The following is a 13,123-nucleotide window of genomic DNA, read 5'->3' as shown; positions in this document are numbered from 1 at the left end:
TACGACGAACGACGTCGATCAATGCCTCTAATTAGCGAGGTAAGAACTAGTGTCGTGTCGTAAAAAGAAAGGCAACGTAAACTTAATCGAATGATACGCAACGTCGAAGAAGCAATTAGGTTAAGGCGATCCCGTGAAATAGAATCTCCATGAAACGTCGACAAGCAATCTTGCTTGAGTGTTAAAATGTACTTAAGGATTCGCCGTGGCGTTTGAAATTCCCACGGAATGATTAAGACTGAAAGCGCGCGCCCAATTGACTTGCAGCCGACGGCCTGTCGGCGGAGGAGAGAAGCTCTCGGGCAAAGTTTCGACTTTCGGGTATTAAACGCCGCTACGCCGGCGACGACCTCGAGGGAAATCTGAATACACAACCGCCCACTCCCCCGGCCCTCTGTCTTCTGCACGTACGCGCGAGCTTTTATAAGGCTGATTTAATGCGACAAATATTTTCAGCGCCCCGAGTCGGCCGCGCGTCGGTAAATAATGCGAGAAATTTGCCCCGGTGAGCGCCGCGAAAGTTTCGGGCGTGGCAGTGCGCTGCCGGTCGTCTGCTGTGTGTGTACTTGTTGCGGCGTGCGACTCGCTGGATATTGTCGAGGGATGAAAAGTTACTGTTTTCACAGCGGCCACCGACGAAGAACAGAATTAGAAGAACGACATCGAGCAAATCTACAAATGAAATTGAAAAATATCGATTATACAGGAATTAATTAGACGCAAACAAAGTTCCGTTTATGCGCGACGTAGCACTGGTGCCTCTATAATGAATGACATTTACCTGAATGAAATCGCCGAGTGGAACCAAAGAAATGGAATTAATTTTTTTCCAGTACGCCGAACCCTTTCAACAAGATTGAAGCTTCGGCGCTCGTAGCTAAAATACATTAATTAGCGATGAAAAGAGCGAGCTATCTGTTACCGAAGAATACGTATATTTTTTCACGCTATTTCAATGCGAAGACTACTAGCTCTTTAATGAAAAGAAGAAAAAAAGAAACAAAAAACGTTTGTTAAAATAGAGCAAATAAACTTTGTTTTCCGCGCGAATAAAATAACGGGCGTTTTTCAAAGCTTTATTGTATATTTTTTTGCCCCGCGCGATTAATCAATTTATGCATCAGTGTAGCGCGTGAATACAGGCGCGAGTAGCACACTTCTCCACGGTAACGTATTCAAATCGTTCAAAAATATCAACTTTCCGACTTTCAATGGACTAACGCCGAGCAGGGAGCTTCGTTCCCGTTCTCGCGACTTTTTCCTTTCACAATGCGCCGATGACGCTTTAAAAATATAACTAAACGCGAGTGGGAATTGCCATGTGCGCTCGCGCATCGTCACGCGCCCGCATAAACCACTTCTTTGCTCGTCGCATCGGAATCCAATTTGAAAAAAGCAGGCGCAAGCGCCGATAAAACCAAACTCCAATACCAGGCGCGCTAATTCATTCGACTTATCGCGAAAGGCTTTGCAGACGACCAAGGCTGCACGCGAGCGTTGAAAAGCGGTCAACGCAAAGCGCGCCGGTATAATAAAAGCCAGCAGCTGCGCATCCCGACACCCCGTTCCATTTTGTAAATCGCGATGGACCATTACGCTAATGAAGCTGCTATAGCCGCGGCGCATGAATGCGATCGAGAATATATGGGCGAGTGAATGCGTGACCGGGGCTTCGGAGAACACTCGAGCGGCGCCAAAGATGGAAAGTGCAACATCCTCACGGCGACTCCTAAATGGACTTTTGATAGACATCGCGCACAGAGCTGGAAAAAAAAAGCACAGACGGACTTTGGGGGGGGGGGGGGGGGCAGAAACGCACGGGAGATGCATTTTTGCATAACCAGAACGCGGCATGAACTTTTTCAACCGAATGTAGATTGGACCAAGATATTGAGTCATGAAATTAATTATCAATTTTTTTTTGGACTTATTCGGCATTAGTGCTGATAATGAACGAATTCATTAGTGCTGGTTCAACGTTTTTATTGTTATGTCACCATTGTCAGTTTTAAGCAATGTTGCATCGCAATTTTCTTTTTTGGGACTTTACGAGTGCTTACAGTAGTTATCTTTTGTTAGCTGTGAAACGAGGTCACGAAAAATTACTCAAAAAATTGTTTAGACACCTTTGTTTTGAAATTCCTTTTTTCACGAGCATAATGCAGCCACGCTGAAGAAATATGGTACAGAAGTTCACTTTGATACGATTACTGTTCTTTGATTCACTATTATTACTGTGTAAATTTAAAAACGCGACTAGTATGGCTTAAACTGTATAGATAATAATTCCTTGTGTATTCGAAATTGGATTTTGATGCCAATAATTAATATAACAATTTTATTGGTGGGTTCATTAAAAATCTCCTGCAAAATTTTATTTTTTACTCGCAAAAACACAGTTACGCTGTAATGTGATCAAAGTCCGAGCAAACTTTCTCTTTACAAAGTGCACCCTCTATCACATTGCAAACACATTGAAATGCGGCTACGTTCGATATATTGAATTTGGTTTATATACATAGGATGACGTTATTGCAGGGAGGGGAGGGAGGTATAATATTTTCAGGGATTTACCACTTTTCTACGTGCGAGGAGAAAGCACTATACGGCGCTGCTAAATCGGCTTTCGATCGCTAAAGTATATCATGCAAGAGATATATTTTCTTCAACAGTCCGGGCGCGAGGACTCGATTTACGCGCAGGTTTGGGAGAAAGCACACATCAAGAGTTACACACATGTGCGAGAAAGTGATTTCAGTAAATGACCACGCGTCGCTCAAATCACTTTCTCGCACTAGTATCCAAATGTACTACGTTAGTCGTAAACGATAATCCGGTGGAGCAACAGATAAAAAAAACAGTATGGGTATATGGAATTGGCTCTTGCGTTGCATTTCCATATGATGTACACCGTTCTCCTGCAAAATTATCCGCGATAAAGGTGCTGTATATTTTCACGTGGAACGGAAAAGCAATTATCAAACGGTTTCTACTGAAATGTACAAGTAATAAACCCAGCGCCAATAGAATATAAATGGTTCGAGTCAACGCCGTTTTCGCGCTCATTACACGTGGACAATAGACCTATATATTAAAACAGCATACCCCTCGTCAATTAACCTTTCACTGAGAACTCGTCATTATCGCAATTAATCGAGATAGAATTGTCGATGCTAAAATCTAGCAGACAACTCTGCCGATAGGCATAATAATAATATCAATTCTTTACGCGCGCATATGTTACAGCAACGTGTATCGGTGCGAGTTTCGTCAATGGGACCGCAGACAAGATATACAGCAGAGGCCTGGCCTGGTGCCAGATACCCATTGGCTATGGGTTCAGCCTACTCTTTGGTAAGCTTAACAAACAACCAAAAGAAGCACGTATAAAAGACGATAAAAGAATATCGACGATGAGGCGAAGGACAAGGCCAAGAGGGATTTGTCGACAGACACACGTGAGAGTGTGGCTTTTCACTTTCACGCGGCCGAGGCGGCTTTTTTCTCTCTTCTTGCCCGAGTGCATATATTGAGAAAAGCTCTTGTTGGGATGACTGCTTTCGGTGGAAGTTGACGCGAGTTTTGTGCCGACGAGATCATGCATGTCACAGGGTCATTTATGCCACTTTAATATAATCATACGATTCGAAATGACCTTTGCCCGCGATAATCGTTTAAAAATATAAACCAACAGCGCCATAACTACTCGAAAAGAATCAAACTACAACTCCCTCTCTCTCTCGCAAATCCCTCGCGAAGCCCAACTTATACGTCCAAAATCATGATTAGAGCAAACTTGTCCGAGTAAACTCCGATCGTGGAGGATTATACAAGTTTTCGGCAGTGATGGTAATGAAATTAACCGTGCTAGGCGCACTGCTGTTCGCCAAGCCGATGCGCAAAGCCGAATACACAACGATGCTCGAGCCCTTCCAACAGCACTATGGAGCCCGTGTAGGTGGACTTCTGTTCTTGCCGGCGCTGTGGCACGATCTGTTCTGGTGTGCTGCTGTGCTTAGGGCTTTGGGCTCTGCCCTTGGCGCCGTCGCCAACATCGAGCCGAGCATCGCCGTCTGCGTTACTGCACTTTTCGTGGCCGTGTGAGTATGCACGTACAGTTTTCCTATTACGTGCGTCATTGGCTTGCCGATCGACTCATTTCTTTAGCGAGCCATTCACTTGTACGACAACTTTGACACGTTTTGAAATTGCAGTTTGGACGTAGCAATTTTCTTATACCAAATGAATCTTGGAATCATTTCAGCAAAGAAAAAGAACATTAGTTCTTGGTCGTTAGCAATAGTAAAGCATTTCTTAGAATCTTTGACAAATCTTTGATAATTAATAACCGAGTGCATTCAAATACGATTATCGATATATATTAAATCGACGAATTTTCGAAATGCTTCTATCGAAACAGCTACGGTAGCTAAAGTACATTGATACGCAATCCTGTATAAATTATTCTCAAGTTAGTCAACCGCAAAATTACAAAACACACGACAGCGGCATTTTAAAAAAACAAAAGGGAAAAAGATAAACCTGCAAGTTATTCAGGACTAACAAGACTAAATTTAAATATCGGAGAAAGACCATCACTTCACAAAATGGAGAAGCCACGGCCACGGCATAGTCGCTCGCGAGTCACACAGACAGGTAGAGGGGAAGCCAAGCAGGTATCCTTCGTTGCCTCGACAGTTGGACAGGTAGCCGCGTTGGCACGTGGGTGGGGATGACGACCTTAAAGGTATAAGCGCAAGAGGCGGGATATACATCGGGCGTTTCACGCCATTGCTTCGGCAACGCAATATGCCATAAGAATACTTTTATTCAGGGCTCGTCGGTATCATGCTGATATTCTTTTCTGCAGATACACTGCGAGCGGAGGACTGTACTCGGTACTATGGACGTCTGTGCTGCAACTGCTTTGCATTGGCGCTGGTTTGGCGCTGGCTTCGATCTATGCAGCACTTCATCCGGCAGTCTCGTTCGAAATCAAACTACTCGCCATGGATTGGCTCGGCGAGATTAGAAGCGACGATCTTGGCGAGTGGCTTGATTACATGCTGCTCGCTTTCTTCGCCGGGATTAGCTGTCAGGTGAGATTGTTTTTTTTCTTTTTTTTTTTTTATTGAAATTCAATCGAGACATTATTGGACGAAAAAAGTTACGGATACGTCACTTGAATAAACACTGAATCTGTGGGTAAGCTTCGTAATCGATCCAACTATATTTACATTTAATATCGAAACCGATATTACACGGTGTGCCGTCGAGTCTAGCGTACGTAGTATTCAACTGACGTACGACCAAGCGGTGTTTGAAGAGCTTATATACATATCCGATCAACAGATTAAATATACATTTGACGAAAGTGTAGATAATTCATTATCGATTGTCGCAGGGCTACTACCAGCGAGTACTCAGTATCAAAAGCGCTGCATATGCGCGAACATTGTCAATAGGCTCGATGATCGGTTTTCTGGCGTTGTCCGTGCCTTTCGCTATGATCGGCGTCATTGCACTTGCGACCGAGTGGCCGAGAGTTGATTTCTTCAACATGACCACTTGGTTCAGAAGTAGTAATTCTGTGTTTCCGATTGTCGTAAAATTCCTCACTCCGCAATGGGTTTCGTTTGCCGGTGAGTTATTATCTCAGATTGCTTGTGAGACTTGCGAATGCTATTATGTTGGAAATCAATTTTTTTGTTTGATCAGGGCTCGGTGCGGTTGTGGCTGGTGCAATGGCATTGGCTGACTCGTGTATGTTAAGCATCGGTTCGTTGTTCTCAAGAAACGTTTACAAGTCAACGATGAGACCGAAGGTGAGTTTTTCTCTTTAAATCTGCATGATTCGTCGCTTTCTTTTCTAATTTTATTACTTAATGATTTTGACGCGCTTGCAGTCCTATCCTCTTTATCTGCTCTTGTCTGCATTAAATTTAAGAACTCACCTTGTAAAAATTTCCACAAAAGCTTTCTCCCTTTCTTACCTTTTAAAGTTATAAACTACTTAGACTCTTAACTCCTCACTTCCACTTTGCCTTGAAATAACACTATTTGACCCTTCTTCCTTTCTCGCTTTGTCGCAGCAATTTGGCTCAATTTCAGCGTAGCCAGTGGACCTTTCAAATAAGCCGTATTGGAGGATGAAACACTAAGATCTTGCAACAATAACCTTTCCCTTTCTAAATCCAATATCACTTCTTTGATCCGCACGTCTTCAATTCTATTTTGCGACCGTCATGCAAGTGGTCTTCCATTTTAGCAAATATACTTCTAGACTTTTGATATTCGTACCGACAGAGATAGCATAATTTTTCCAATACAGTAGGATCCTTTTTTAAAAAGCATTGACCACTGTCGAACCTTACTTCTCTTGTGAATTTCATGTCATTTCTATGGACACTTTTATCTTTTACAAGTGGACATGAAATTGCACTTAAAATAATTCATTCTACCCGTGTTGGGGATTGGTTTGATTTTCTGTACGACGTATTGGATTTGTTTCTTCTGACCAGGCGTATCATATCCAATAAATCGAATTTGTTAATGCGACTCAAAACTTTTCAGTCGGGTCACCGATGGAGTATTTCTTGGTTTTATACGATTTTTTTCTTTCAATCGACAGAAAAGAGCTTTACCTTTGACCACCTTTACTCGTGTAATGCTCTTTTTTCATATATACCAGTATTCCGAGTCATATTCTATATGGTTAAATTATAAAAGCAGTGCTTACACGCAGTTACATTACGATGGTATACTTTTTTGTATTAGAAATTAATTCATTTATTTTTTGTCTCTGTTTTTTTATTTACAGCTTTTCCACTTGAATTGCTAGCTTTTATGAATCGCGTATTTACGTACATTCCTTTGATATGATCGATATTACTTCATATTCATTATTGCTTAAATATTAATTTGGGCTATAAAAAGTTTCATTGAGGCAATAACAAAAAATATTGTATTTAATCGCAGGCTACCGAACGAGAATTGGACTGGATTCTTCGAATATCCATCGCAATAGTTTCGTTCGTTTCTGCTGGAGTTGCTCTAAGTGTCAGAAGTGTACATGAGTTAGCGTAAGTAGTCTATGCAACCTTCTCTCGCAAGGAATACGATTAGAAACAAAAGTTTACATTGTCAATATTACTGAAACAGAAAATATTATTGAACTACAACAAATAAAATCTTACAGGCATCTGGGTACGGAACTGGCATACGTGGTGATGTTTCCTCAACTTTTGTCAGTAATCCATTGGCCATCGTTGGTCGACTCATATGGTTGCCTCGCCGGTTGCGCCGCTTCATTAGCGATTCGCATTTGCGGTAAGTTCGCCAATTTTCCAACTGATAAAACGACCTGAGCGCGCACAAACAAACAATAAGATAAAACATCCCAGGCGGTGAAAGCAAACTTGGCATCCCAATCTTTGTCGAATATCCATTCTACGATCTTCGCAGCCACGAGCAGAAATTTCCATTCCGAACTGCAGCAATGTTAGGCTCAATCTTCGCTCAGTTGATCGTCAGTTTCTTCACGCGTAATCTTCTGGGCGAGGGTTACCTGCCACGTTTTTGCGATCTTCTTGGCGTTTACACTGCTGGTACTAAAAATCCCAACGGAGTTGTGCCGAGCAGTTCAGGAGCCGCTCTCATCGATTGCACGATGCACGTGAGTGATTGAGAAAAAAACGAAAGTCCATGTGATTCATTTTCACGCTTTTCTTCGACTTACACGCGCTGAACACTACGCTATCTTATGTTCTTCATATTCGTGTAACTTTTAATATCGAGGCGCGCGAGATAAAAAAAATATATAACACAGCGACGTGTTGTGTTAGATTTAGCGTAACGCTTAACCACTGATTACAAAAGAAATTTCGTTTCGTAGGACGCATCGCCAGGCCATCTGTCGGACGCGGGAACCTTATCAAGCAGTCGAACGGATTACGACGCGAGTAGCACGGACACGCAATTACAGCAATCGTGTCAACAACGTTACGAGACTATAAGCGTGCTGTACAATGAGTCAAAACCACCAATTTCTGGTGGCAGTAGTGCGGCTCATAAAGCCAATCAGAGTCTTCAAGGGTTGCATAATCTTCGAGAGTCGATGAGTCCGAAAACGCCGACCGCCACGGTTTCTGGAAGACCTGGTCAAGCTGCTCATCATTATGCTCAAATGATTGGAAGTCCCGTGGCATCTGGACAGATATTGGGTGTAAAAAATTTGACTCTTACGCCGGCTCACGTTGGCGATTGCATTCAGCCACCGAGGATCATGAGTCCTACTACACCGTCTATTGGTTAGCTTGGAAATAATGTACCTTTTCCGTTAAGCTTCATCTTATAAAGATATTATTATAAATATTAAATACGATATAATTAAATTTCATTAAATAAGGATAGAATGCATAAAACATCAATTCATTGCACGATTTTTTATGAAAGAAATAGACATGATGTGAGTATCATGATGGTGATCAAATATAAATCGTATTTATTAATTTAGAGCATTTTTAATTTTAGAGAGGTTTTCTTGTTAAACAGTAGAAATAAAATACTAAATTGAAATATCCGAAACCATACTAAGAAAATAGAATTTCTAACGCATTTGAATAATAAATAAGTTAAATAATATAATTTTCATTACTCAGGTACACCTTATGCAAAAGTACCTACGACAATTCTTACCAACGGGAGGCTCGAAGGGGACAAAGCAGGAGATCGGAGCAACATGGAACTAAATCTGAACCTTACCGACAGTACTGGTATAGTGAAGAAAAACATAAAAGGTGTCAAGTTGATTGGGATGGAGGGGGGGACGCTTAGGAGGCCATCTTTGCAGGCATGTTTACCTTATTATCTGAACTTTTCTATTTTTTACGATAGACTTTGACAATTTGATAAAAACTTGTTTACAATCAGAATGTTATAAGAAAATTACGATAACGGTTCTATGAATTTGCAATGATAAATAAACATAACTCACCGACACGCAGCACGGTTTAGTTGAAACACTTGAGTGTTATCAATTTCATACATCGAATAATGTATATTGCCATGGGATATATTTGGTGAAGATAATTTGTTATTCCAGCCTTTAGTGGTTATACTCCTAATTGTACTTCATTTTATTTTATCTCGCTTACAAAATTGCAACTTTTCTCTTTCAACTATTTTGCTTCTAAAATGCGAACCGCACACAAACAAATTATTACTACACAAACAAACGAAAGCCGTAATCATTTAAATATTTAATTTATTCACTATTTATAATTATAAGCTTCTCAGAATGAAATATAAAATATGTCTATGATGGCAAAGCAAAGAAATCTGTTTCGTAGCCTAGCGTGTCCGCACTTGCGAACGCAGCAATCGCTAACTGACTTGACGCTGCTTGCCGACAAATTCCATAAACAGGAACGTTTGACAATGGCGGCTGTACGCGCTTATATCTTATTTTATTTAAAAAAATTAACTTTTGTGCTAATATTCTGATAATGCAATGTATATACATTTGTTGAATTCGCTTTCTTAAAATTTACGTAACAAAATGGGGTAAACGATCGGTTGTCATTTGTGAAAATAAAGTCAAACCGGAAGTTCGTATTTTCGTCAATCATCAACGAGACACTTGAAAATTCTGATTCATGTCGAAATTACTGATTTTTAGGGAACTTTTTCACCAACGCCATCGGTAGAAATGGTCAATATATTTGACCGACGGCAAAGCAGCGGATCATTCGGTCCAAGCTCGTTATCACCGATTCCCGGTGTCGAAGCTTGCAAAACCCATGGCACGGCAGCCCACGGCCAGGTTGGCGCCGAGCACTGTAGAATCAAGCGTGGAATCGTTAGGCATCACAGGTAAGGCATAGATTTTTCACGTTTAATTTAACTTTTATTTGCGTTCCGATGAATAATTAAATTCGATTAGCGAATCTCACATTGCATGCGTCTTAGATTTGTAGTCCGAGTTAAAAAGCTTAGCGAATTGTGAGCGCTAATTCGCATCGATTATGATTTAATTTGAAATATATATTTGTAACGCCATACTTAAAAATTATCACTCATGAAACTCACCGAACGCTCGTTCAAAAGCGCTAATCTTCTCGACAGCTTCAACGACACGGGTGACCGAGCGCTCACGACCTTAGCCCGCCAGCCAAATTATCCGTCGATGCCGTTGCGAGCGGAGGAGTGCCGCGTGAGCTTGCAGCGCAAGGATTGCAATCAGCAGTATCAACAGCAGCAGCAGCAGCAGCAACAACATCAGAAGAAGTCAACGATCAGTCTGATGGAAACGGGACTGAGGCCTGACGGGATGACGACGTTGAGGAGGGATAAGAGCTGTCGGTCCGCGCATCACGCTGCTATGACCAGATATTCCTCTTGTCTCGAAGGCGGAATGGGACATATGTTGGTCAGCCCGACTTATAGTATGTACACGTCCGCGGTGAAGAGCTGTTCTTACTTCGATGACGAAGCTGTCAGCAGGTTTTAAGCTTATTCTTTTCGACTATATTTGCGTGCAATACTCTAATGTGCAATTTAGTTGGCATTTGATGGTCCGTTATGAAACTTTGTGCAATAACTTAGTATTAACTAATTCGAGCTTTTTCTTTCTTTTTCATAAGGCTGAATTGCTATCTCTAACTTGTAATCGTATCGCCACACTAATGGCATTAACCTTATACATTTCCAATTAAGTCTGAACCTAATCAATTAATATATCAGGGAGAAGTCTTGCAATAACTAATATATACACCCCTATTGAATTCCTATCTGAATATTCTTCAATGAAGCGTTTTTGGTACTATATATTTATATTTCTAACCGTATTTAGCGTTATAGATCTTTTTATATATGCAAAATCAATTTTTTATCCTAATCTTAATATTTTTATTTATACTAAAAAATTTGTATTTTTACGATTTAGTATATAAATACATTACCTAATGTAAATACCTAAGCCACCTTGAACTCTCATCGAACTGATTAATTTGAATGAATAGTTTGATTCATATTGAATAGTTTTTTGTAAATATATTGATCAAACGATTTCACAGTGATGTGGCAATAATAATATTGAATTTCAACATTTTATAACCGAGGAGTGAGATAATATGAAAAGTTATAGCATGTGACCTAAAATGTTGTGTTTACAAATAGGAATACGTCCAGAAAATGTGCAAATTCACGACAACTCTACAAAAAGACATATTTTTGCACCAAGCTAGTTAATTAGCTACTTAGAATAGGAGTATTTATTCAAAAGCAAGAGAGCTGATATTTCGATTTATATTGTTTTTTCGTCAATGCTACTAATTTTTAAATGGTCTGCTCTTTTGTAAAAAATGTAACGATTACCAACAAATTTTACGTAGCGAATTTCCGGTACGAACTATAAAAAATTGATGTACATTTAGACTGTAAGTCCTTATACACCTTTCAGGAAAATTTATTAAATATTTTCATTAATTAAACAGTCCATTACTGCTTGAAGCTGCCTTTCGTTTGCTTTCATTTGAAAATAGACAATGGATATTTTGTTACGTTTTTCATATGAATTCCTGATTATAAGTTTTTTTTGCTATATTATTCAATTCCTATAAAGCATCAAAATTGAACTGGAACTTATATACACGGAACCTACCTTTTTTAAAACATTTACACTTTGATAAATTTGAAAAAAAATGTTGTATCTTTTTCAAATGATTTTTTAACACTTTTCTAAGTGTTTTACACCCAGAGAATTTCTTTTTTTACCTAGCAAAATGCGCGAATTTTCTATACTTTTGTATAAAAAGAAAATTAATGTATGGAAAATAAACCAAAAACGTACATCTTATACCTGTTATCAGTATTAAAAAGTAATTTAAAATTTAAGAACGAATTTCCGTCTATTATGAATTGCGAGCAAATGTATATGAGTAATAATTACAAGGTAATCAACCAAAGTTGATTGCATTAACATTAGAAATTAAAAATAATTTATCTCGGCGAAATTAGATCGTAATGAAAAAAAGGTATGCGTACCTTCATACATTGTAAATTATTCTATAATCGCATAGTTAACGCATAATAATCACAACTGTAATTAAAAATAGAATCTAAGGTGCAAGTAATTATTTCTTATAAGAAGAATCAATTTTATTTTTTATGCTTGATTATTAGTAATTATTTTCAGAAACGAAACAATAATGGCCACAAAGTATATTAAGTGTTTGTTTTAAATTCGTCTGAATTATAGTTTTAAAAAGTGCCTCAAAATTAAATGAATAAAAAAGTAATCAGCAATCATGTCTTCAAAAGTGTCTAATACACATGTAATACGCTAACAGCAATTAATACTTTCTTGGGCGTTTGATGTATAAAAAAATCTACACATTTATAAAAGGAATATTTAAATGTATTAATAATACACAGAAGTATGCAGTATAAAAATGTAATGCAGAAGTAGAGGTAATTAATTTTAAAAGAATGTAATTTTTTGAACGGATGTCCGTAAACGAGTGACGTCGAATGTGAATTATGTGCCAAAGCTTAAACGAGGTAATGCAGTATAGTAGTGTATATCTCTTGCCTAATTGCAGATGCTTTCAGGCTTGAGTACAGATGATTAAAAAATTATGCATTCCAGCTCATTATACGCATTTTAGTCCTATAGCAAAATTACCAAAATCAATGTTTACAAATTTTTCATGAAATAGTTTCACTGTAGGTCTATTGTCAGCATGAAATTATTGATAAGTTGATTACATGTTAAATTAAAAATCAGTCAGCTTAATGCTGTAATTTCATGTTTCTTCATTTAAAATCTAGCAAACTTTTTGCATAAAATAATCTTTAGGCATGGCAATTTTGTATCTATATTAACTTTAATTATTAGACATTTTAGTCATACTATTTTTATTTCTGTATATTCTCATGTAAAATTTGAATTATAAACTGTAACATGACAACTTATTTTGTACTTATAAGTCACTCGAAAAACTGTTTAAAAAACACAGTGGTTGTAAAAACATGTATCTAATCTCTAAATAAAGTGAAATTTTTTAGTCCATAACCGATCAATTTATTAAATAATTAACATTCATTATCCTCACTTGTAAGC

At 38.7% G+C, this 13,123-nt stretch overlaps 1 protein-coding gene across 2 annotated transcripts in view; it reads left to right on the top strand.

The window, feature by feature from the left end:
* LOC131669656 (high-affinity choline transporter 1-like) overlaps positions 1 to 13,069 on the top strand; it is a 29,980-nt gene extending 16,911 nt beyond the window's left edge. For both annotated transcript variants that reach the window (XM_058944698.1, XM_058944697.1), the window contains 12 exons: positions 3,247 to 3,354; positions 3,872 to 4,100; positions 4,871 to 5,099; positions 5,405 to 5,642; positions 5,719 to 5,825; positions 6,979 to 7,082; positions 7,199 to 7,329; positions 7,404 to 7,675; positions 7,895 to 8,309; positions 8,661 to 8,851; positions 9,680 to 9,873; positions 10,108 to 13,069. In XM_058944698.1, the coding sequence (XP_058800681.1) occupies positions 3,247 to 3,354; positions 3,872 to 4,100; positions 4,871 to 5,099; positions 5,405 to 5,642; positions 5,719 to 5,825; positions 6,979 to 7,082; positions 7,199 to 7,329; positions 7,404 to 7,675; positions 7,895 to 8,309; positions 8,661 to 8,851; positions 9,680 to 9,873; positions 10,108 to 10,510 (2,621 nt within the window). In that variant the 3' untranslated portion in view covers positions 10,511 to 13,069. The remainder of the gene's footprint in view (positions 1 to 3,246; positions 3,355 to 3,871; positions 4,101 to 4,870; positions 5,100 to 5,404; positions 5,643 to 5,718; positions 5,826 to 6,978; positions 7,083 to 7,198; positions 7,330 to 7,403; positions 7,676 to 7,894; positions 8,310 to 8,660; positions 8,852 to 9,679; positions 9,874 to 10,107) is intronic.
* Positions 13,070 to 13,123: the final 54 nt, after the last annotated feature.

The sequence above is a fragment of the Phymastichus coffea genome, unplaced genomic scaffold (genome assembly GCF_024137745.1).
Source record: "Phymastichus coffea isolate CEN01 unplaced genomic scaffold, Cenicafe_Pcof_1.1 PCOF00095, whole genome shotgun sequence".
Taxonomy (NCBI): domain Eukaryota; kingdom Metazoa; phylum Arthropoda; class Insecta; order Hymenoptera; family Eulophidae; genus Phymastichus; species Phymastichus coffea.
This window is presented reverse-complemented; position numbering and strand designations above follow the sequence as displayed.